This window comes from Cryptotermes secundus, unplaced genomic scaffold (genome assembly GCF_002891405.2).
Source record: "Cryptotermes secundus unplaced genomic scaffold, Csec_1.0 scaffold142, whole genome shotgun sequence".
Classification (NCBI taxonomy): Eukaryota; Metazoa; Arthropoda; class Insecta; order Blattodea; family Kalotermitidae; genus Cryptotermes; species Cryptotermes secundus.
In genome coordinates, this window is record NW_019743148.1 from 1579161 (window position 1) to 1604271 (window position 25111).

Sequence of the window (25111 nt, forward strand, 5' to 3'; positions counted from 1 at the left end):
GTTGTCGAAGCAAGTCTGACGTCATTGTCCAAGATGGCCGCTGGGTTTCAGGATTGTAGTGATAGGACTGGGATGGTAGGAATTTGTAGGTGTGTCAGACTAGTGTTTCGACAATAATGTCGATAAAATGCTGTTGTATTAGTGTCAGTGTGTCCGTTCGTAGTTGTAAGAAGGCGTTAATTCCGTGTGTGAGATTTAGGTAATCATAGTAGTTGTATGTGCCGTGTAATAATAAAGTGATTCATTCCGCTAGGATTAAACTGTAGACACCGCTTGTCGTCTGTAATCGGAATACATATTTAGTTGTTCCTTGTCGGTGCTTCCTTACAATAAGCGAGGATGTGGAATATGATGTGTGATGTGATGCCTACCATATTAGAGGATAATATAAGCCAAAGAAGCTCGCAGTTCTCTGGGGAAGATGCGAACTTTGAGCAGCTCATGGTATCTATGTTGGACGAGCGCGACAAGCTCATGGACAGTTTGCGGGAGACACAGGAGCGGCTGGGTGAAACAGAAGCGAAACTTGCTGAGGTGGAGAAGGAGCGAGACTCCCTTCAGCGCCAGATCTCGGCCAACCTCCCCCAGGTGAGTTCTACGATAATGACTATGAACCGTTCACATCACATGAACTGCCCATGCAACCGATTTGGAGCTTTATTGATTCCCCCACGGCAAGATCCTGACCGCCATTTTTCAATGGCCCAGTGTTAGAGCATTCGTTATTATACTCCTTTTTTGACAATCCAAATATTCAATGTTTCAACTTAAGACCGCTGTTGACAATCCCATTATGCAGCCAAATCAGCCATATAATTAAATTTTTGGTAGCTATGAACAGTTAATTTTTACCATGTGGAAAGTTACTCACATTATTACAAAACTTCACATTTGTTGTAAACGTGAATAATTACATACGAGGACCTTTGATCCATTTTTTTGAATTGCAAGAAACACATGATGTGTATGCAGGTTTATCAGTTTTAATATTTTTGATCTGGAATAACAGTGAAAGTTCATATGAGATTAAATGATTGGAATAACAATGTTCATGCTTGACAGGTCTTATAGTATGTTTTTGGATGGCATATGTGATTCATAATGGCATTTTCTGAACTGCATTAACAGAATTTTTGCTAGTTTCATCAGTCAAATCAAGGTGTTTTTTCAGCTATTTTATATGTATATTCCCACATAAATGTATCCTTGAATATTTCTTGATGGAAAGATAATGACAGTAATCTCATCTTATTAAATAAAGGATTGTATCCTGTATGGCCGATCTAGAGGAGCACTGTCATTCTGGCCACAATTTGATGCTTGTAAAAGTTAGGGAGAATTTTAGACATGTCTTAAAGCCGAAGTTAATGAGTTTGAAACAGAACAAGAGTCTGACATTTGCATAGCAGCATATATGAGTTTCAAAAGGTCTGTTAGTTTATAATTTCCTTGATAAAAGATGGGAATGATAATTTGTTTTCAGTTTCCCAGAATTTGAGTAGGAGAAAAAACTGCATTAGTCAGAAGGAAGAATTACATTCATGTCAAAGTTATGAGCAGATTCAATTTCGGGAGCGTTTAATACCATTCAGTTCATTGCATTTTATCATCCCATTTTCTAAACAAAAATCTGAAGATTTAAATATGAAAAAACTGGTTTTATATTTTGTTTTGTATGGGTATGGCACTTATATAGATTAAGGTCGTTTGAGAATAAATTTCTGAGAAACGTATCTGTTGGTAGATGGAGAAAATTATATATCAAGAAGCTTCATAATCTGTACTTTTCACCAAATATTGTTAGGATCATCAGGAGGTTGAATTGGTGGAGTGTTTCAAATGTGTTACTTAAAATCCAAATTTCATTTAATATATCTAATATAATTATTAAAGGAAAAGTGCAGGATGTTTGTGTTTGGAATGAGTTATAGAACCTGATAGATATATTTGTTTCACCATCAACACAGCGAGTCATTGCTCTTCTCCATTGATTTTTTATTTTTTCATATGTAAGCACATGGCTGTTTTTAATAAATGTAGCTAAAGAGTTCTATGGTTCATATATCATCACATTACAAGTAATATGACGATTAATGCTCTGAAATAGTAACACTGATTTTGATACACATTATTAGAAATTGTTCTTAGAGCATTAAATATATGTAAATCAACCCCATTTTGCTTGTGACTCACGTTATGGTTTTTGAGGAACTTGTAAGTTTCTCTATAAAATTCCTGGAATGGTATTTTTAAACAGTAACTTAAGTAATCTGCACCAGTAGATAATTTATCGCACCGTTACACAAAACTTACTGCACATTTACAATGCACAATATATTAGTACTGAAATCAAATTGTTATTTCAAACATCTATGTGTTTGCAAGATTTGAGGCTCTCATAGTGGATGTGATGTGATGTAATTTGGTAGATAGGTTCCAGCATTTTGGAGGGCACATGCCATCTCTATCATCAGCAGGTTCTTGTGAAATGCTGCTTTTTCTTCATCCCAGAAGACAAGAATCTTTATCTGTTCGTTAGATTCAGTATGTGTATTATTATTCTTTGTACTCTGACTCATTTTTACACCGACACTGATTATGAAAGGTATATTTGTTCTTGGTAGAACTTAGTAAGATCCATTGTGGTGACTCTGTTTTTTATATGTTGTTACGATGTTCCTTATGAGTGAAAAGAAACTGCAGTTCTGGTTGTACATACATACCCTGAATTACGCCCATGTTATTGCATAACTTTCCAGGAGAATCTGTGAGAGGAAAAGGACCAGGATTAGGATGTATGATGAAGCCAAGTAATGTGGCGTGGTTAGGACATGTATAACACACAGATGAGATGAGAAATGATAAGAATATTAGCTGGAAAACATGAAGTTACCCCCCCGAGAGCTAGGTGTAGACAGGAGAATGATTTTAAAGTGAATCTTGAAGATATCTATTGTGGAAGTATGCTGGATATGTGTGACGTAGGATAGGGTTTGGTGATGGTCTCTTGGGAACATGATAATAAACCTAGGGTTCAAAAAATATGTGCAATTTCTTGACCAACTGAACCATTTCATTTTCTCAAGCAGGTATCTGCTGCAGTGAAGAATTGGGTTATGTATGAGAGTGAGCCATTATTAATATTCAAATAAGTATTTTCATAATCAGATACCTGCTTTGCATATAGGAACCACATGTTGCATTCCCATTCAATGATTCCAGATAGCTCTTTCAAGCTTGCTTTGAACATGCTTCATGTAGAATGTGGGAAACATTTTAGAGACATGCAGTAACATGTGTGCCATGAAATCTAGAATTTTGGAAGCAACATGTATGATAGTTATGGCATATGTTTAAGTTATCACCCTTAGTTTCGATTAGTTACAGTCTCGTGTGCAACACTATGTCCTATAAAATTAATTAACTTTAAAAGTTTAAAAGTTTAAAAATCAATCACTACAGGTTTCCAGTAAAATATGATAGCGAGTCCCAAGGGACTCGGACCCGAAAAAGACTACACTGGCAAGACCCAGTAACATGTAAAAAAGACAGACCCATCCTCTCATCAGAGAGGGCGCCCCACAAAAACAAAACCGTAACGTTTAACAATAATAAATATATGGTCATGAGTCCCAGACGGGGCTTGGCACCAAGACTTACTGACTGACTGACTGACTGACCGTCAGTTGCAATGTGACTTGGACTACATGTTTCGGTCAATGTGGTCATCATCAGGTGTTAAAATCTTTGGTGATGCTTGCTGAAATTTGAGATTATATGTAGGAAAGAGGAAGGAAAGTGAAGACAGCAAGCTGATTGCTCTGATTGCCACCTGCTTCACACTGTTTTCTTGCTTGGCTCATTCTTTGACCCTGAAAATGGAAGCGGCATGTACTTCTGAAACATTGGTCTACTTTCAGTGGACTAAACAACATTATATTCCAGAAGGCATAACTCTTGATAGTTATGTAGATGCTCAAGGAAATCTCTGCTTTGGTGGGGTCTGAACATACATTATCATCTTCACTATGAACTACCACTGGACCACATTTTGAGCCAGTAGCATTCAGTCCACATCTTCACGTTTTAGTTTGGCAAGCCATCAAAATAGTGTCTTTCTAGTGAATCCTATATCTACCAGCCGGTCACCATTGGTTTCAAACAGTATTTGATATGCATTTCTCATTTCCTCAATGCCTGCTACGTGACCTCCACCTTTTGGGCAGCATAATGTCATACTTGTTGACAGTTTTGCAAGGAGTTGACCAGTGTTCTGTGTAAGCATAGCACCTTTGTGCTGGAGACTCTGGGTCTCAATTTCTTGGATGTAATGTTATAGAAGATGTATATTATGCTCCAACTTCGGGACTCAAATATACAGTTGGATATGTAGCATGTTATTAGGTACCCATGTTACTTTAAAATTTACAGGCAGGTTGTCTGTCATGCTAGTGCATGCATAGCAAAATCTGAATTATGTCTGCATGGTTGTATTGAAGGAGAGCTGAGTGTTCTGAAACCAGTTGCCAACATGTATGCTAATCTTTCTGCAAGCCTCTATGATGCACAGTCGGAAAATTCATCACTGATATATAGCTTTATCATATTTTTATTGATTAGTCTTAATTTTAACCCGTGTATGCTGACTCTGTTGTAATTTATCGTGATGTAGACTGCACTGTGTCCAGCATATCTTTGTCTGTAACTCTGCATATTTTGTATTCTCTTTATGACTGTCAACTGGCCAGTGACAGGTTATACATGTTCTGCCATCTTTTGTCCAGTTGTACTGGTCATTGGTGGCAAGGGTGGTGTTTATTAATGAGAGATTAATTTTTATCTGTGCCATTGTAGCAAATGGTACTCTTGAAAGATATATCAAAACTTTCTTGTGGGGATTTTCTGTAGGCTGTATTAAAATTTGGATGCATTTGCGTGCAAACGTGAAGTAAGTTAACGTTTTTTGTTTTCATCCATTTTTAACACATTGAACTGTTAGTTTTATACTCTGACAAGCTGTATGGTGAATAGTTGCAATTTGATTCCTGACATGCTTGCAGAGTAGCATAGCCTTCTTCTGACCATATAGGGCACAGGTTGCCTGTCGACATCTGCAGAAAAGCTTCAATGTCACCCTTGACATGCATATGAGGAATAATTTATAAAAATTTAATATTTTTCAGCACGATTAAAATGCATTCTTCACCATTCTCTCTAACCTGCCCATGGCAAATGGATGAGCATATGTCTGGAGTTGTTCCCAAGTCATCACATCATCAGTCATCATTGCTGCGACGAATTTGTATGGTGACTCAAGAGACTTTTCAGCTTTCATGGGTTGTAAAATTCTTAAATTTCAGCCACCTGTCAAAATTCTCTCTCTGGTCACCAGCTTACTGTGAATTGAAAAATATGTGTACATAAATATAAAACATTAATGATGTTTCTAAACTCATCTATGCATATGTAACTTTAGGTTCTAGCCATGGCGAAACGCAGAAACCGAAATTGTGCATCAGATGCAGGCCGTGAAAGCCTTGGAATGAGAACTTCCCATACAAATTAGTGTTCATTCCCCATTTATTTCCCTGCATTTGCATTTATGGGCACAAATGAGTTATGGTAGATGGTGAAATTGATTTTCTGTGTGCATGCACGTTTCTGTTCGTGGAAGTGGGCAGTGATGTAGGATAACATGTAATACTGTTATACTACCACAGTCACTAAGTTCGTGGAATGGCCGCAAAGCGTCTTAGGGAATTTCCCGCCAATATGTTTCAGCAATGTTTTCGGCACCTATATCAACGTTGGCAGACTTGCATAGCGGCCAACGGCAACTATTTAGAGGGTCGATGTGGATCTGCATAAGTATATGTGAATACCTTGTAATATGATGCGATAAAACCATATTCCACGAACTTAATGACTCTACCATGTAGTTCTGCTATGTGTAGACTTGGTCTCATGGTTTCTGTGCTTTTTAAGGCATTAGGAAAACTGCAGGTTTTGAAGTAAATAATCTGTTTTCCCGTTTATATCGTGTAGACGAGGAAGAAGACGTAAGAAGATGCTGGATGACCTTGGGGACAGAAGAGGATACTGTCATTTGAAGGAGAAAGCTCTAGATCGCATTAAGTGGAGGAATTGTTTTGAAAGAGACTGTTGACCTGTCGTCTTGACAGATTACTGATGATGATGATGATTATATCGTGTGTACAGGATTTGCTTCTTATGCATATATTTTTATATCTCATACCATATAATTGTCACGTTAATAAAAATTGCAGTGGTATTTGGAGCTGTAAAATGGTAAGGATTTTATAGATTGACGCATATAGACAACATTCAGTGTAAGACAGTTTCTGATTGATAAAAATGTTTACCCCCAAATTAAATTAACGTGGGGTGTTAAGTTTAAAATTGATTTATATACTGTTAGTTTGAGTTTTTGTCAGTCTGTAGCATGTTTGTTGTATATGAGAAGGGAATAGAACAAATTCAGCGCAGTTCATGCTCACTGGAATATAATATGGTATGTCTGCTGAAAGTCAGAATGGTGAAGCCAGAGGGACAGCAATTCTTAGGTAATAGCTGTGTTTCACGCTACATTGGAGTAATTTTGGGAAACGGTGTTCTCTACGCGGTCCGTGACGATAGCTACATCATGCAACAGTAGAGTAACTGTTGGTAAAGGTGTTTTCTGTGAGACCTGTGCCGAGGCTATATAACGCGGATCAGCTGCGGTGGACTATTACCGCAAGAGTTCAGTTGAAAAAAAATTGTGGTAGTGGTCCTCAAGGGACCTGGCGCCAAAACGAACTGATTGGCCCCAAACCGCCAGTCGTAAAGTAACTTTGCCTTTGGTCAAGCTTACGACCGTTCAAGTGACTAAGCTGCCGTTGTAGCATAAGGCATATAAGACTGGCATGATCTGCAATGCAAAGCCTTTACTGACGGAGGACTTGTGCGTAGTGCTAAAGCAAGAATTTTTCAGTGACACGCTATATGTGCGGAATATACACTTGACGAAAGGCCAGGTATATCATAAGAGACAAACCCATCTTCTTGTTAGAGAGGATGTTTCATAAGGACTATTACCGCAAGGGTTCAGTTGGTGGAAAAAATATCTGGTCGTGGGTCTCACAAGACAGACTGATTGACGGTAAACCTCCAGTCGTAAAGTAACTTTGACTTTGTATATATTCAACCCCTGTGGAGGCGTGGTCGAATACCTCCACCGTAGCCCTGCGAGTCGTAGGAGACGACGAAAAGGAAATCCAGTGTCTGGGGGTATAACCGGGCCACCCCGTTCTTGGAGGATATAAATACGGGGACCTGGCCCTCCAGGTGGGGAGTCTAGAATCTGAGACCGTAAAATGTGGCCATGAGTCCCGCGGAACTCTGACGTGAGAACGACTGCGCTGGCGAGTCCCAGCAGCAATTGTATACGACAGATCCGTCCTCTCGTGAGAGTGGATGTTACGTAAGGACTATAACCGCAAGAGTTCAGTTGGAAAATAAACCTTTTAAGTGGCTGCTTTCCAAGAGGTTTCCCCATCAAAATTCTATGCGCATGTATATCCTTAGTCTGCGAAATAATTACAATTTTTTGTTTTCCTCATCCACCTACGCGACCAACCCATTCATAAGTACATTTGAGTGCGCAATATTAAAATTTGAAGTTTGTCACTACGTAATATTCTCCTTTACCAACGTCTCCAACAAGGATTCATGGGAAAATGAGCAAATACTTTTGTATACGTGTTTTTATAACGGTACAGAAGCGAAACAGTGCGGAATCGTTTGCTTGTGAAGCTTAATTGATGCGCTGGATGTGCAGTACGATAGACCTGCATAAGTCTATAGACTAAGATTAATCATGAAGCAGGCAGTCTTCTGGGATATGACGCCGTGTAGATATTGTGTTAACCGACGTTTTGGAGGAACGTATCGCCTCCATCTTCAGGGTAGAAGAAAAAGAAGACTGTTAGCACCTGCTCACCCTCGTTCCTCGCTCGCGGATTTTATTCTACCCTGAAGATGGAGGCGATACGTTCCTCCGAAACGTCGGTTAACAATATCTACACGGCGCCACATCCAAGAAGACGACTTTCTTCATAGTCACCGCCGTGAAATCCTCAAATCTTACATTAGATTATTCAGTTTCATAGATTTCTCTTGTGTCTAGAATCATCGTATTTTCTCTGTCTTGACAAAAATTGATGAAGCACTTAATATTGAACCAATGGAAAAGTTAATTGAAATTCAACAGGAAGTAATTTGTTTTTTTGTCTTCATTCTTTATCCAATTTTCTTTCTTTCTTTCTTCATTTCTTTCCTTTGTCCTTGTATAACTTTATTTTGTTCCTTCACTTTTCCTTTAAAACTGAATTGAGATACATCCTTATTCGTCAGATGACAAAGTTTCCAATATGTGACTGCCACTTGTGTAAGTACGTGAAAACTACTAGGGAGTGAGAGTCGTATAACATTATTATTATTATTGGAGTTGGTGGGTTTCCCCATGCACCGCGACCAGTTGTTGATCTATTGTACGTCCCCCTTTGATATTCTACCAATCTCCATACCCTGCCGGTACTGATGCGTGCTATCAGCCCCGTTGAGCCAACGAGGTCGGCCATCGGTGCCTTGATACTTCCCCCATCTACCAGAGGCATTGGAAACTACTTGGGCGGGAAACTGTTGCCTAATTTAGCTCAGAGGTCTCCTAGAGACATGAGGTTCTTTTACCTGCCGTAAATCTACGACACGTGGGACACGGCCTAAAGTCCCTACCGGAGGACTTGTTCCCTGAATTTTTCCGCCCTTGAAAATTCCACGACCCCCGCCGGGTTTGAACCCGCGTACCTTGAGTCATGAGGTGTGAACGTTACCCCTAGACTACGGAGGCCGCTTAGTCATATAACATAGTCATTTAGTCAGATAACACGTACATAGTTACAAGTTGTCTTCCATTGTATACGTATATGTATAAACCAACGAAGTGGAGCCCCCAGCTTAAAAACCGAGGATAATGTGGTGAAGGATCTGGGCTGTGATGATGTGCTCTCTGGTTAGGGCGTCGCACACGTCAGGGGGCAGTGATAGATGAATATAGAGCAATGAAGAAACGATGATTAGCAGGGGAGTATCGAGGGAACCCGGAAAGAACCTGGTCCATTGTCATTTAGACCACCGCGAATCTCACATGGGGTTAGACCTGGTCTGCCGCTGTCACAAGTCAACGTCTGAGTAGCCTCCCGGGACATTGCTCGGTCACAAACATACAGACGCTCGCGCCTGCACACGTGTGTATTGAGCAACTTGTCGAAAGATATGTTATCAGCATAGCTTTACGATGAAATTCCTATTCACTTGCTTATCATTGCGAGATACGAAAAATGTAGCGATCAAAACACACATACACACCAGGGTGTATTAATTACCATCATATCATCGCACTAGTAGGATGAGCAGCAGCATGAAAAGCATATGTCTCTTCCCACCTTCGCTGGGTTTCCTTGGTCTGCAAGGATAATATACGTGTACTAAGCTATTCAAGGTTAGAATTTCGTGAATTTCTGAGTTGTCGGAATAGTGAAAGAAACATTGGTGCCATATTTTAAGTACCAGGTTTGTAGAGACATTGGAGAAAGCCAGGAAGTTCACCATTCATTGTAACCACCATGAAACTATCTGTGACGATGGTACATTAGTACGAATATTATGTTTCTGGACATTATCCATTTTTTTTTGTTATTTAGTTATTTAGAGAGGGTGGGTTTCCCGTGCACCGCGACCAGTTTGATCTATTGTGCTTCCCTCTATGATATTCTACCAGTCTCTATACCCTACCGATAAATGGTGCGTACCATCAGTCCCGCCGAGCAAACGAGTTCGGCCACTTGTTTAGCGGTGTCTATATGCTTCCCCCATCTATCAGAGGCCTTAGAGACTATTGCTGGGCGGGAAAAGTCCTGGAATTTGGCTCAGTGATCCCCTTTGGGGATATGAGATTCTTTTACATGCCGTAAAGTTACGACACGGGACACACAGCTTGAAGTCCCTCCCGGAGGACTTGTTCCCTGAATTTTTCCCTCTTAAAAATTCGACGACCCCCACCGGGTGTTTGAACCCGCGTACCACGAGTCATGAGGTGGGAACGTTACCTCTAGACTACGGAGGCCGCTTGGACATTATCCATTGTCTTGTCTCTGTTTAAAAACCGTCCTGTTTATTTTTTCAAAACAACGTTTCGGAGACTGGATTCTGCCTCCGTCTTTAGGTAAAAACTATTCAGGCCCAATCGTTAGAACTAGTCCCTGTCTACAGATCTATCTATCTGGCCGAACTGAATAGGTTTCTTCTTGGCAGATGTTCGTTGTGGTCAGTTTGAATACCTCCTCATCTAGGCTTTATATCCAAAACGCGTCGTTTCGATCACTGATTCTGCTTCCGTCATATGGCGGAAAACGGTGTTGACGCTGAAGATTACTATTTTGTGAGATTACGATGTGTATTCTAGTAGATTACAGGGCGTTAACATTCCAGAAGTAGTGTTAAATAGCCACTGCTTTGAGAATCTCGAATCTCATTATGCCATTAAAACTAACTGTAATTTACGCATTGTGGGGAATATACTTTGCTGCTGAAGTTGGTGATACACCCCAACATCCATGGCGAATCTGAAGATGCAGGCCTACCAGAATCGCGCAAGTATTTACGATTTTTAAGGCTAGCGAGGTGAAGATGCGCATAGGAGTATATTGCATGCATCAGTCCGATTCTTAAGCAAGTTTGAAGGCTTGCAATACCGCGTATATCGATCCAATTCTTAATCGAATCACAGTTGAAAACGAAAAAAATCGTACTTAGCTTCCATTGTTATGTGCAGGTTTTAAGGTTTGGTAGGAGTTCGCTCTAGTTCCCTCGGTTTCTAAACTTTCAAGTGCGAAGAAATCGACTCCTATACCCGCTGAAGAGGAAACTAAATTTCTCCTTGAATCCTTATGAATTTAAAATGGTAAACACTTCAGCTCCTTTTTGTAGATCGAACTCTGATCATCCACTTGGAAGCCAAGAGAGCTGACGCTTCTGTCAGGGCAATGTCCGCATAACTGGCAACGGAACCTGCAGATTCAGCACCACTATTATCAAAGCCACTACTGGACACAATCCCGAGCTATTTCCATTCACTCCTAGCTTCATCTGGAGCCCGAGTAGCGTAGTCGGTATAGCGACTGGTTACGGGCTAAACGACTGAGGGGTCGGATTTCGAGTCCCGGTAGAGTCAAGAATTTTCTCCAAACCGTCCAGACCGGCTCTGGGGCCCACTCACCCTCCTTTCCAATGGGTACCGGGGCTCTTTCCCCGGGGTTGAAGCGACCGGGGCATGAAGCTGACCACTCACCTCCAGCTAGGGCCGAGGTCAAGAAAATGTGGAGCTGTATATCCACTCCCCCATACGCCTTCATGGCATAGTGCTTAATCCGTTGATCAACGGGACAACTTTACCTTTACCTTTACTTTATCTTCCCAGAGATCCATTTGAATGCTGCTCTTCCATGTGCTCGGCCTTCCAAATGTACGCTAACTTGTTGCTTTTTAAAATTGTATTCTTGTGATTAACGTAATTTTATGTCATCACTGAAGAAATATGAAATGTAACCACCTTTATTCTCTACATAATATCGAATGTTAATACAGTAATTTTGGTATATTTGTTACGAATTTCTTGTTTTGACGGCCATATGATAACACTAACTGCTAAAGAACTGTAACCAGTTTATGGAGGATTGTAAAGCGCGGCCGACATGTAAGGCTGCAACCTTACCGCCATCTTTGAGCCGATTGTCTAGATAATGTGGGACCCTCAACGTCTCACAACCCTATGGGCCTTCACGGCCTGTTACAGGGATAGCTTTAATTTTTTTTTACATGTTTAACGTCTAAAGCGGGTTGAAGGTAAGGTAAAAAGGGTACAGTTGTTCCTGTGCTTAACCATTTAGGCACCACGCCATGAAGGCGTATGGGGAAGTGGATGTGTAGATCCACATTTTCTTGACCTCCGCACTAGTTGGAGGTGAGTGATCAGCTTCACGCCCCTGTCGCTTTACCTCCCGGGGAAAGAGCCCCCGGTACCCATTGGATAGGTTGGGTGGACCCCAGAGCCGTTCTGGGCGACATGACAGTGGGTTGAAAGAACAAAATAAATTAGAACACTTCTCCCTCTGGTGTGGAATCCTTTTCTTGTTATTTTTGTTACATCCGCGTGGATCGAATGATAAGTGAGAATCAGTGTTCACTCTACACCTGCTTTATTAAGACACTGAGATTTGATACAGAAGTACGCCTTATATATACATACAGGCTTATAACCATAGTAACACAACAATATAAAGATACTGTTGTTACACACATAACTGTAGTTACACATAACAGTAAACATCACCTAGGTAACAAGAAATAACCTAGTTCTTAAATTGTTTACTATGATGTTGCCAACTCTAACATTATATTTCAGTATTTGAGAGTTGCCAGCATAACATTTCTCGGGGTTAAAATGTTGAGGGATACATCTGTATGCAGTACAATTTTGTATAGGCTGTGCAATTTAAAGCGTGTTAATTCTGGTGTTTTATACGAAAACCTACACGACTACCGCAAATTCCTTCCTAAAGCTATAAAAGAGAAAGTGTAGGTTATGTTGAATCGCGGAGAACTGTGTACACATGCTGTTACCATGTTGGAGGGAGGGATATTATTTACATAAGGACATCACACGAGACAAAACCGGTTTTATTATGTGAGGAATCACTGAATGAGTGGGTTGGAATTGCGGTAAATGGCACCATTCATGCAGGATCGATTTCATATTAGACGCCTGTTTTCATTTACAGGATTTATCTTCGTGAAGCCAGGGCAATGAAGAATGGTACTCTGCAAATGACGTTAATGTCACGTTTCATGAACAGTTCACACTCGGTTCCTGAAGCTTCCAGTTTGTCCTGTTACTCAAATTGTAGTACAGCACTGGACCTAACGCTGTAGCTTGTAGTATCTCAAGATGCTGATGAAGTTTGCATTCCGGGACAGGAAGAGAGTTTTTTCTCTCTAACGAAACCACATTCAGGTACTAATAGATGCTGAGTCATTCAGACCTGTGTGGTATTATACGGTCAATTAGGATGAATGAGCGAGCGTTTGTTACGGTGGATTGTACGAACGTCGGCATCAGTCCACAGGCGTTCCTTATGAATGCTGCTCTGTGCCATTATTCTAGGGTGAATGGGTTAGTTGTATATAGTAACTGAATGTTTTATGCGTTCCTTGCACGAAACACATAAAATGAACCTATAATGAGGAGCCATGCCCTTTCGTATGCCGCTTCATCTCTTACTGTGGTAATGCTGGTACTTCTTTCACACTAAATGTTGTTAGTGGAATATAGTTTATGTTCGTAATGGTGTGGTGAAACACATACTTTAAGGTGGCCTCTGTGTTCTGGTGGTCAGAGGTCCCGGGTTCGACTCCCGACGATACCAGATTTTCTGAGAAGTAGTGGGTCTGGAACGGGGCCCACTCATCCTCGTGAAGATAATTTAGGAGATATTTCAAGGAAATAGCGGCTCCGATGTAGAAAACCAATATTAACGGCCGTGGGAATCCGTTGCGCTGACCACGCGACACCCTCTATCCGCAAAAGTTGGCGCTAACTTCGCCGATAATCGGTCGCTCGGTCGGTATAGTTCGCTTGCGGACTAAAAGCCACGAAGTTTTTTTTTATCGTTGTGGTGAAACCAATACTTTACACGCAATTCAAATCGGACATTGATTTTCTGAAAATTGCCTCAATAGTATGAAGAGGCTAGTATAGCATCTCGTTTTGTAGGCATTTTCTTATATTGCAAACTTACTCGAAATAACTTTACGTTAAGGAATTTATTGATCGTAAAAATAAAGAGAAAGTTGAAGTTGTCCGTATGCTTAATGAAGTACCATGCCACGAAGGTGCATGGAGGATTGAAATTATTGCTCTCTAGATTCCTGAACTTGGCACTACATGCGGGTAAGTGGTCATCATCACGTTCCGGCCGTTAACTCGCGAAGAAAGACCCGCCGATATCGATTGCATCGGAGTATACCCCGACAGCAATTTAATTAGCGTGTAAGGTTAGTGTTCTAAGATTTGAGGTTTTCACGGCGGTGACTATGAAGAATGCCGTCTTCTGGGGTGTGGCGCCGTGTAGATCATGTGTGAACTGACGTTTCAGAGGAACATATCGCCTCCATCTTCAGTGTAGAAAAAACCGCGAGTGAGGAACCAGCGTGAAGAGGTGTCTGCAGCTATCCTGAAGATGGATGCGATACGTTCTTCCGAAATGTCGGTTCAAACAGGATCTACACGGCGCCACATCCCAGAAGACGAAATTCTTCAGATTGCTCTCCAAAAACAGACCACAAAGGCTCAATAATATTGATGTCTGGCGATTGTGGGGGCCATGGCAGACGTGACACTTCATCTTCGTTCTCAGAAAACCAGTCCTGGACGATGTGAGCTATGTGAACACAGGCATTATTGGCTTGGTAAATGGCATCACAATTAAGGAACAAAGTTTGCACAATGGGATGCACCTGGTCGACCAAAATGGTCACATAGTCGTTGGCAGTGACGTGACCTTGCAGGGTAATGATGAGTCCGACAGAATACCACGATATGGCTGCCCATACCATGATCGAACCCCCACCATGTTTCACTCTTGGCAGCAAACAGTCTGGATCGTAAGCTTGGGATGGCGTTCTCCAGACGTAAACTCGGCCAGAAGTCGGAAACAGTGTGAAGGTGGACTCATCCGACCAAATGACNCTGTAGTCTTCTTATTTTTTCGTCACAATCCTACGCAATGTTCGTCTGTCTCGATCACTCAACACACATTTCCGTCCATGCTGGTGTTTATCGGATGCGGTTTTTCCAGTCCTCCTGTGTACGGTCATAATCTTGGATACTGTGCCTCGCGAAACACCAAAAACCTCGGCTACCTTGTTTACGGAAGCACCCACCATATGGGTCCCAACAATTTGCCCGCGTTCGAATTTTGTTAACTCTGACGTGATGCACAGAAAATTGCACAGAACACTGTCTCGACAACAGACGAAGCTTGCAACGTATTGCGGAGGTTGTACAGGTAGTGGTGTTGGGCAGATACGACAGCGTGACCTACAAACGTTGCTAAAATAAACACTTCAATTCAGGCATGCATTTCATGAGGTGTTTCCATATTTTTGTCCATCCCCTGTATATACTTAACCTACTCATGGAGCTGAGCCCTTCTGGAGGAGCCGCCAATTTTGCAGCTACTCAAGAACTTACCAGCATTTTATGGAACCCGAAGGTTCATTACCCTGTTCACAAGAGCCCTCCACTAGTGCATATCATGCGCCAGATCAATCCAATCCATCCCATCCCATCTCTCTAAGAGTCATTTAAATATCGTCCACTCACCTACGCCCTGGTCTTCCCAGTGGTCTCTTTCCTTCTGGATTTCCCACCAGTATCCTATATGCATTCCTCGTCTGCCATTCGTGCTACATGCCCTTCCCATCCCATCGTCCTCTACTTGATCATTCTAATTATACTCGGAGAAAAGTACAAGTTATGAAGCTCCTCGTTACGCACTTCTCTCCAACCCCCTGTCACTTCATCCCTCTCCGGTCCAAATATTCTCAACACCAGATCTTAATATAAGCATTACAAAAATATATTATTTCCAATATCATTTCCTAAAGAGCTATTCATGCTTTGCTCGTCAAGACGTTATCGATCCTGGTACATATTCGAGAGGCACTCCGTTCGAATCCGTCAGTCCTCTTTGTGGTTTTTCTTATTATCTTCAAATTAACGAAGCCATGGTCACTTACTTGGTCTCTTTCCAATTACTATAGCAATTTACACTTTCCGAATGTGCATAGTTGTCAGTCACGTAACGTTACGGATAAATATACTCGATGTCCTGTCATGATGCACTGTCTGCGACCCATACTGTAGTCACCTAATCGCAATTTTTTTCTCGTATAGAAGTCCAGAAGGGTTGCTGACATGCATCACTCAAACTCGAGAAAGTTCGGTTTTGGGGGTTCATCTGCTTGCATACCCGAATTGAACTTCGACTCCAACTTCCATGTCCAATTGCCATATGTATCACTGGTTTTTGCACCGGTAAGTAGATCCAGGGTCCATTGTCCAACTGCCAGGGCAGAACTAAATTAGAACTTGCCGTCTAAAAGTTGAATTGGTGCTCCTTCGGGTTATGTACACAAGGAAGTTCCTGGAGGATTACTATTTCAACTTGAAGTAAAGAAACTACGTGTTTGCGAATATAGTTTCATGAAAACCGACGCACTGTATGTCTCATCGTCTACAGCTGCCTTCCCGTCCAGAAAATAAATTTAAAAAACAAATGAATTTCAGTATTCGACCAGATAAAATAATTGTGAAAGAAATCGAGCTTCAAACTACGTCGAAACTTGTACTACGAAGTTCAAGCATACTCGTACATTGTGACGACTGAGCTGTAACATCGAACTCCTTGGAGCAGAGTCATTCTTTAGAATGTAATTCTCGCTCAGTTAGTCAAGAAATTACCGACTTTCTATGGAATTCTGAGGTTCATTACCGCGTGGGACAGAGAGAACAAATACACAAGAAATGTTCGGGGAAACGGGAGGGAAAGGACTATTGCAAATGATCTAAAAAAAATGTGGTGCGAAGGTGTGGGCTGAATGTATCTGGCTGCGGATAGGGGTCAGTGGCGGGTTTTTGTGAACACAGTAACGGACCTTTTGTGGTCTATAAAAGCGAAGGAATTTCCCGACAAGGTGAGTGACTATCATCTTCTTGAGAAGGACTCAATTACATAATATACACTTACCGACTTCCGTTAAATTTGCTAGGATGGCACAGTCGGTATAGCGGCTGGCTGCAGGCTAGACGGACCGGGGTCGGAAGTGAAGTCCCGGTAGAGTCAAGGACTTTCTCCACGTTACCCAGACCGGCTCTGGGGTCCACCCAGCCTCCTGTCCAAGGGGTACCAGGGGCTTCCTTCTCCGGTGGTAAAGCGGCTGTGGCGTGAGTCTGACCGATCACCTCCAAATAGTGCCGAGGTCAAGAAATTGTGGATCTGTACATCCACTCCCCGATATACCTTCATGGCGTAGTGGTTAATTAATTAAGCAAAGGGGAAACTTTACCTTGCCTTTGAATTTCCGCTGTCATATAAAAGATAAACTCCCTGTGCGTAACTAGGCACTACGCCATGAAGGCGTACGGGGAGTGGATGTATATATCCACGTATTCTAGACCTCGGTACTAGATGGAGGTGATTGGTCAGCTTCTCGCCCCGACCGCTTTACTCCCGGAGAAAGAGCCCCCGTTACCCATTGGATATGAGGCTGGGTGGGCACCAGAACCAGCATGGACGACGTGGAGAGGAGAAAAGTCGTGCCTCTAACGGGACGCGAACTCCGACCCCTCGCCCGTTCAGCCCGTAGGCAATCGCTATACCGTCTGTCTGTATGAATTAAAAAGTGCCCTAATTCAGTTCCCATTATACCTTGTAAAACTATATGTTGTACGCCGAGGCAGAGTAGGAGTTCGTGAAACCCGAGAGTTCTGTCGTGGTTCTTAGTTTGGTGTTTAATAATCTGTTTTACTCGTATATATGCTTTGACGCTATATAGAACTCATTAGTTGAATGGTCTGTAGTATGGACATTGTTTCTCCAGCTTTCATTCATGCAAAGTCTGGTGTGTCGGTCTGCTCCGCATGCACTTCGCGCCACTATTCCGGGCGAGATGGCGTGACTGTGAGTGTTACTGGGACCAACACGCCTGGGATATCGACCGCTGCTGTTTGTAGTGCTGATCACAAGCAACTGTACACGCATTATTCAGCAAATACGCAATGCATATTTTAATATTTCTGGAATTCGTGTTTCTCGTCTTGGTTGTTCCTCTGATTTGCAGTACATAATGCCAAAAGATAATAAAAACGTAAGAACCTTTGATGTTAATGTACTCTGTAGAGATTCCATGTGGGAGTTTGTTTTGTTAAAGAGTTCATTCACAATACAGTGAGTAACAGTTTTCCGTTGCGTGCTCGCATAGGATGTTTTTAGGCACAAATTGGCATATCTTCAAAGTTTCATTGTATACATCTGAGTTGGAGAAGAACAGTAAACATGAGTGGAACAGCGTGTTTCAGTTTGAAGGAGGTATATACAGTACTTATTATATACCTCTATTCTTCTTCTGCAATTTGGTTTAGTACTTCGTTTGATTTTGTGATTATTTACCAATTCGCAAGGGAACACACTGCATAAAGTCGTTCTTTTATGTTTGCTTAATTATTTGTCGCATTGAAATTAATTTGAAATAAAGTTGGAGATTTTCCGGGCACTCCTGCTTTTGCTATTTAGATTGTGTAGAATTTCGGCCCATACACGCATAGAATAGGAGCCGGGTTAGGTCAGTCGGTACAGTGACTGACTACGGGCTGGACGACCGAGGGGTCGGAGTTCGAGGCCCTGTAAGGTCAAGAATTTGGCCGCGCCATAGCTCAAGAGGTTAGTCGCTGGCGGTCCGGGTTCGATCCCGGGTCTGGTCAAGTGGGATTCGTGGTGCACAAAGTTGCGCTGGGGCAGGTTTTCTCCGAGTACTTCGGTTTCCCCTGCAAATCTTCATTCCACCAACTGCTCCACAATCACCCTCACCTATCATCTGGGGCTGGTACAATAGGCCAGAAGTGGTCACAGTACAAGGGACTTAGTCCCACCCCACTAGCAATAAAATAAAAGTCAAGAATTTTCTCCACGTCGTCCAGACCGGCTCTGGGGTCCAGTCCAGCGAACCTCCCATCCAGTGGTTACCGGGAGTAAAGCGGCAGGGGCATGATGCTGACAACTCGCCTCCATCTAGTACTGAGGTCAAGAAAATGTGGATATATGCGTCCACTCCCCCATACGCCTTCATAGCGTAGTGATGATTAGTTAAGCACAGGGACAACGTTACCTTTTACGCGCATAGAATGGTGCTGCTTGAATTGATCCGATTGGGTTGTCCGTAGAATACTTGTACAAAAAGCCTCAAAACCGCCCGTAAAGTGAAAAATTGCAAACCCTTTGTTACTGATGTTCTCTGCACCTTTCGCCGCATTCTAACGAAAAGGAAAGAGCTGGAGTGCCATGCGAAAAATGAGTGTGTTTCGGTTAGTCTGTGTTTCTTGATTTCCATTACATTTTAACACTAAGGAAATGCACGTGCTTGAATGACAGTGTTTGTGTGCTTGGATATTTGACTGCAACGGAACGTTACTCTGTAGAGAGAAGTTCAGCGTTCTAAAATCATGCGATTAACCTCACGCTCACAGTCCATTAATTGTACAGCTTTCCTACCTTGGATTTATGCATTTCTGCTGTGGTCTGATTAGCATCAGATCTTTTGTTGAAACTACATTTTCTTTGTTTTTGATATGGTTACTGCTTTCTGTGTGAGAATTACAGTTTGGACTAAAACGGATTCAGCATGCCTTTGTTGTGTATGCACGTTAATGAAACAAAGAACTTGCAGCCGTTTCAGAACGTTTTAAAGCTTTGCATATTTGTTAGCATATTTATTGGCCGCCTCTGTGGCCTAGTGGTCAGAGTTCTTGGCTACAGATCCAGAAGGCCCGGGTTAGATTCCCGGTGCTACCAGATTATCTAAGAAGTAGTGGGTCTGGAACGGGGTCCACTGGGCCTTGTGAGAATAATTGAAGAGCTGCTTGATTGGAAAAGTAGCGGCTACGGTCTAGAAACCCGAGATTAAGCATGGGGATCCGTTGCGCTGACCACGACACCCTCTATCCTCTACAGTTGGCACCAACTTTGCCGACAAGCGGCGATCGGTCGGTATAGTTCGCTTGCGGACTAAAAGCCACGGAGAGTAGCTTTTCTAATAACACTGCCAGTGATTTGGGAAGGACGTGGAAGGAAGTTCTAGAGGCGTAATTGAAGACGACGTTCAGGAATTTGCCTGGAGAGACTGAGGAAAACCATAAAGCTTTAATTGAAACTCTCGAAATGCCGTAGTGTGTCATTATTATTATTATAAATGAGTTGATAGAAAACTCAGAACATATATGTTTGTGTACGAGCACAAAGAACGAGCGTCTCCTATTCGATACTCTTGACGCTCGGGTGACGCCAGCTATCGGGCTGGATTATAAGTTCTTTCCCTTTCCGGCCATATCTTTTGTTTTCATCCTTGCTGTGTGACGAAAGTTACTGAATGGATATAACTTATGCCCTTGTTTCTAATTCCGGTCGCTGCCATGTGTCCGACGTCTCTACGTCTCGGTGCTTGACTCACAACCCACTGACCGGCGGGGAATCCTGTTTAGTGACCGCCCTAAACAACCCAACCGCACGAGGGCTTTCAACACGCCATAAACCGTCCACAGTTGGCAGCGATCACGAGACGTAGCCGTGAAGTGAAAGAGAAGATAGCTGTCCCTGAGCTTAATGAAGTACTCTGCCTTGAAGACGTATGGGAGAGCGGAAATATAACTGGCCGCATACTTAACATGGGCTCTAGGTGAAGACAGATGAATGATCCAGCTTTACGCCCCAACCATTTTACCTCCGGAGAAAGAGCACCCGTTGCCCAATAGACGGTAGCCCGGGTGGGTCTCAGTTCCGTTGTAGACCCTATGGAGAGAGAAAAATCTCTTTCCACTGTCGAAAAGTGAACTTGGAATCCTGTCCAATTTTCTTTATTTCCTTAAGCGTAACTTTACTGCAGATACACTCTACGTTAATTTTCTTCTGCATTTTTCGGCCTTTCGGCCTTCATCAGGTGTGTATATTCTGTTTGCTGCACTGCTCACCCCTTACATTTGGCATTTTGTGTTGTCGGTTTGATATATTGTGGTGTAAAGCTACCATATACGCCCTTGTTAAAACGTTGAGTCTGAAATTGTTAAATTGTTAAAAATTGTCCAAACTGTAGCGAATTATCTCTACCGACTGACCTATCCCGGTTTCTAGCCGTCTGTTTTGCAGGTATCTTGTTCTGTCCTACAACCGCAATCCATATAAAGTAAGTATATTATGACCCAGTGCCGATTAAATCGGTAGCTTCACAGGTTTACATCTCAACACGGGTATCAGCATCAGCTCTTAAGGTTTAGCACCGCCAGTAACTAAGTCTTCGTTGGACAGTTTTTTTTTTGTTTTAGTTTCTTTGGGTGGCGTGAGACTGAGTCCACTTCGCACGTCGGCCACTAATTGGCCTATTGTACCAGCCCTGCATGATAGACGATGATATGTGTGTGAAGCAGTATGTGGAATGGGAATTGGCAGGGGAAACCGAAGTACTAGGAGGAAACCTTCCTCAGCTGTACTTTGTCTACCACAAATCTCACATGACCTTACCTGGGCTGGAACCCGGGCCGCCGCAGTGGGAAGCCGGCGACTAACCACCTGGGTTATGGCGCCACCTTCTTTGGACCCTAAGACAATAGTTAATACTTCCTTAAGATTCATCTTAATATAATTATCTGGTTTCATAGTTTTCTAAGTTGACGTTTTCTGATAAGTTTCGACTATTAGTAGGTATAGCGATTGGCTACAGGCTGGAGTTCGAGAGCCGGTAGGGTCAAGAATGTTCTCTCCTCCACGTCGTCCAGACCGGCTCTGGGGTCCACCCAACCTCCAATCCAATGAGTATCGGGGGCTCTTTCCCAGGGCGAAAAGCGGCAGGGGCATGCCGTTGACCACTCACCTCCATCTGGTGCCAAGGTCAAGAAAACGCGGACCTATACATCCACTCCCCCATACGCTTTCATGGAGTAGTGCTTAATTAGTTAAGCACGGGGACAACTTTAACTTTTTTTTCCACACCAAATGTCCAGTGAACTGGCTTTTCGAATTGTTGCCGTAACTGCCTCTGTTTCACAAACCTCGCTTTCGTAAATATGTTTGAAGATCTGCCACTCAGTGGTACCATCTTCTAATACGAAGTAACTTGTATATGAGTACAGTACGGACTTCCTCACTGTACAGACTGTAAAACGAATACATCTCGAGGTACATTGTCTGTATAAAGAGGCAATAAACGGAAAACAGTTTTTGGAAGACACATGTATACCAGTACGGGGTAAAATTATTTTACAAATGCATTCTTGGCGCCAGATTTGAGAATAATATTGAAATGGATGTTAAAGAATGTGGTCTCAGTCTGACTGCTGAAGGAGGATAGATCCATTGACGGTCTCTTGTGCCCACTGTATGGACCATCGTGTTCTGGGCAACGCATCGGATATCTTGATCTACTGAGTGCGTATAACTTGTAGTTTTGTTTTCCGTATGTAATACAATAATATTATTTTAACAACATTAATTCATACTTAATTCACTAAATGTTCGTTAAATGTTTAAAATATCTTTAAAATTATTGAAGTTTATGTACATTTGATGTTTTTACTACATGTTTCAGCCACATTGGGCCATCTTCAGGCAACACATCTTTTAAAGGGGTCTACTGCACTGTGCATTTGGTCAGATGAAAAAAAAAATGTAAAGGTATCCCTGTACCAGGCCGTGAAGGCCCATAGGGTTGTGAGACATTGAGGTTCCCCCATTTTCTCTAGACAATCGGCTCATAGATGGCGGTAAGGTTGTCAGTTTTACGCGCCGGTCACACTTTACCCCCAGGAATATTCCTGGTACTCATTTCTGTTAGAGGCTGATTCGACCCTAGGACCATAGTGCGTCTGGAAGGATTAGGAAAATTAAAAAAAAAATCACATCGTGACTCGAACCCGCGATCTTCAGGCTTGCAGCATAGTGCCTCAACCAATTACGCTACCGCAGTATTAATTAAGGCACGTCGTCGTTGTTATTATTAATTTCCTTGAATTTTAATGTTGTAGGATGATTTTCTTCCTCTTCTGTTTTCTTGTAGTGTAAAATACATGTTGTTAGTTTAATTCGGTTCCGAATGTTTCCAGTTATCCTACCGTTGTGTTTTTGTACTTACATGTCCCATTGGGTGTGCAGCAAGCTTATTATTGTTATTATTATTGGAGGGGGTGGGTATCCTCATGCACCGCGACCAGTGGTCAATTGTACGTCCCCCTGTGATATTCTACCAGTCTCTATACCCTACCGGTATTGGTGCGTGTCATCAGTCCCGACTCAGCCAGCGAGTTCGGCCTCTACTGGCTCAGCGGTATCTAGATGCTTCCCCCATCTACCAGAGGCGTTAGAGATTATTGTTGGGCGGGAAATGTCCTTATAATTTGGCTCAGAAGCCTCCTTGAGACATGGGGTTCTTTTACGTGCCGTAAAGCTACGACACGGGACCCACGGCTTAAAGTCCCTTCCGGAGGACTTGTTCCGTGAATTTTTCCGCCCTTAAAAATTCCACGACCTCCGCCGGGTTTGAACCCGCGTACCTTGAGTCATGAGGTGGGAACGTTACCCCTAGACTACGGAGGCCGCTGTGCAGCAAGCTTAGTTGTGTGTATCTAGTGTTGCTTTGAGTTTCATGTAATTAATGAGTGGGTGTCAGCTTCTCAAGAAGGATTCTTGAGTGAGTTATTTTTACGTTCATGCTTGTATATTTTGTGCCTATATTGTGAAGAAGAAAAAGCACTTTGCGTCTGAAGGAAATGTTCGGCAGTTAGCTAGTGTGGAGACAAGCAATTTGCACCCCGGTCCGTGGTGTAATTGGATTGGAAGCCTAGAATCACCGACATGTCGCATCACATTTACAAACTTGATGTCCAGCTGGCGCCTTCATAAATATGAGAGGATGGCAAGGGAATAGTGCCTTGTGGCCGTTAGGCTGAAGATATTAGCCTTTATGTTGCCACAAATTTCACTTTTCGTTGTTATTGATACTGTTAATACATTTTAACATTTCTCTGACGTGTTATATGCGAGTTGCTTCATTTAGTCACAGATTTTTTTGCGAGCCTGCAGACGTAGGTGTGCTGTGTTCACAAAGACCTCGATTTAATCCCTACCGAGGCCGACTTTCCACCCGGCGCGGGGGGAGGGCATTATTTCAGACCCCATGACAGTTGCTTGCGTCAACGCTTGTCTGTCGTACTGCATCTTTTGCTAACGTTGTATTACGTAGTTAATATTTTTACCACGGGAAAGGAAATAATATTTCACAGCTCCATAATTATCGCGTCCTATTAGAAACGGAATAGTTTGCATTGAGCATTAATGCATTTTTGCACGAAGTCACTGTTATTTTTCTCTCCGTGGTCTAGTGGTCAGAGTTCCTGGCTACAGATGTAGAGGTCCCGGGTTCGATTCTCGGCGCTGCCAGATTTTGTGAGAAGTAGTGGGTCTGGAACGGGGTTCACTCAGCCTCGTGAGGATAATTAAGGAGCTATTTCAAGGAAATAGCGGCTCCGGTCTAGAAAGCCGAAATTAACGGCCGTGGGGATTCTTTGCGCTGACCACGTGACACACACTATCCGCAAAAGTTGGCACTAACTTCGCCGACAAGCGGCGGTCGCTCGGTCGGTATAGTTCGCTTGCGGACTACAGGCCACAGAGTTTGTATAGACAGAACGCAGGAAATTTTTACACATTAATGTCTATGCTGTCCCCTATTAGCCTGTCATCTTAAAATGATAATGTTAATTTGAGTAGCTAACTACCTTTTGATTTTAATAACACAAAGGCTTCAATTTTGTTCTGTAAGCTAACACATACAGACGTGCTAGACGCGTTTTGTATACAGGTGAATTTGTAGTGTGAGACGGCATACCGTTCCTGAGAAATCCTACTGAGGTGTCGTGGGGCTGTGAATGAGAAACGATAGAGAACCACTGGCTGAGATTATTTTGAATTAACTTTCCACTAAAACGAGGTACTTAGACCCCACGGATATATACTGCTTTAAAATTCTTAGAAATAACTTCGATGCAAATTTTGGTACGTGTTAAATGCTCGGCAATGCAAGATGGGTGTATAAACCCTTCGTAACGTGTCATAGGTCAGATGCATTTTGTTTTCAAGCAGTGGAAACTAGTTCTTGATAAGGATCATACCTG

At 42.5% G+C, this 25111-nt stretch overlaps 1 protein-coding gene across 9 annotated transcripts in view; it reads left to right on the top strand.

The window, feature by feature from the left end:
* Nucleotides 1-43: 43 nt before the first annotated feature.
* Nucleotides 44-25111, top strand: part of LOC111873731 (liprin-alpha-1) — a 438279-nt gene continuing 413211 nt past the window's right edge. For all 9 annotated transcript variants that reach the window (XM_023868665.2, XM_023868669.2, XM_023868668.2 and 6 more), the window contains exon 1: nucleotides 44-588. In XM_023868665.2, the coding sequence (XP_023724433.1) occupies nucleotides 340-588 (249 nt within the window). In that variant the 5' untranslated portion in view covers nucleotides 44-339. The remainder of the gene's footprint in view (nucleotides 589-25111) is intronic.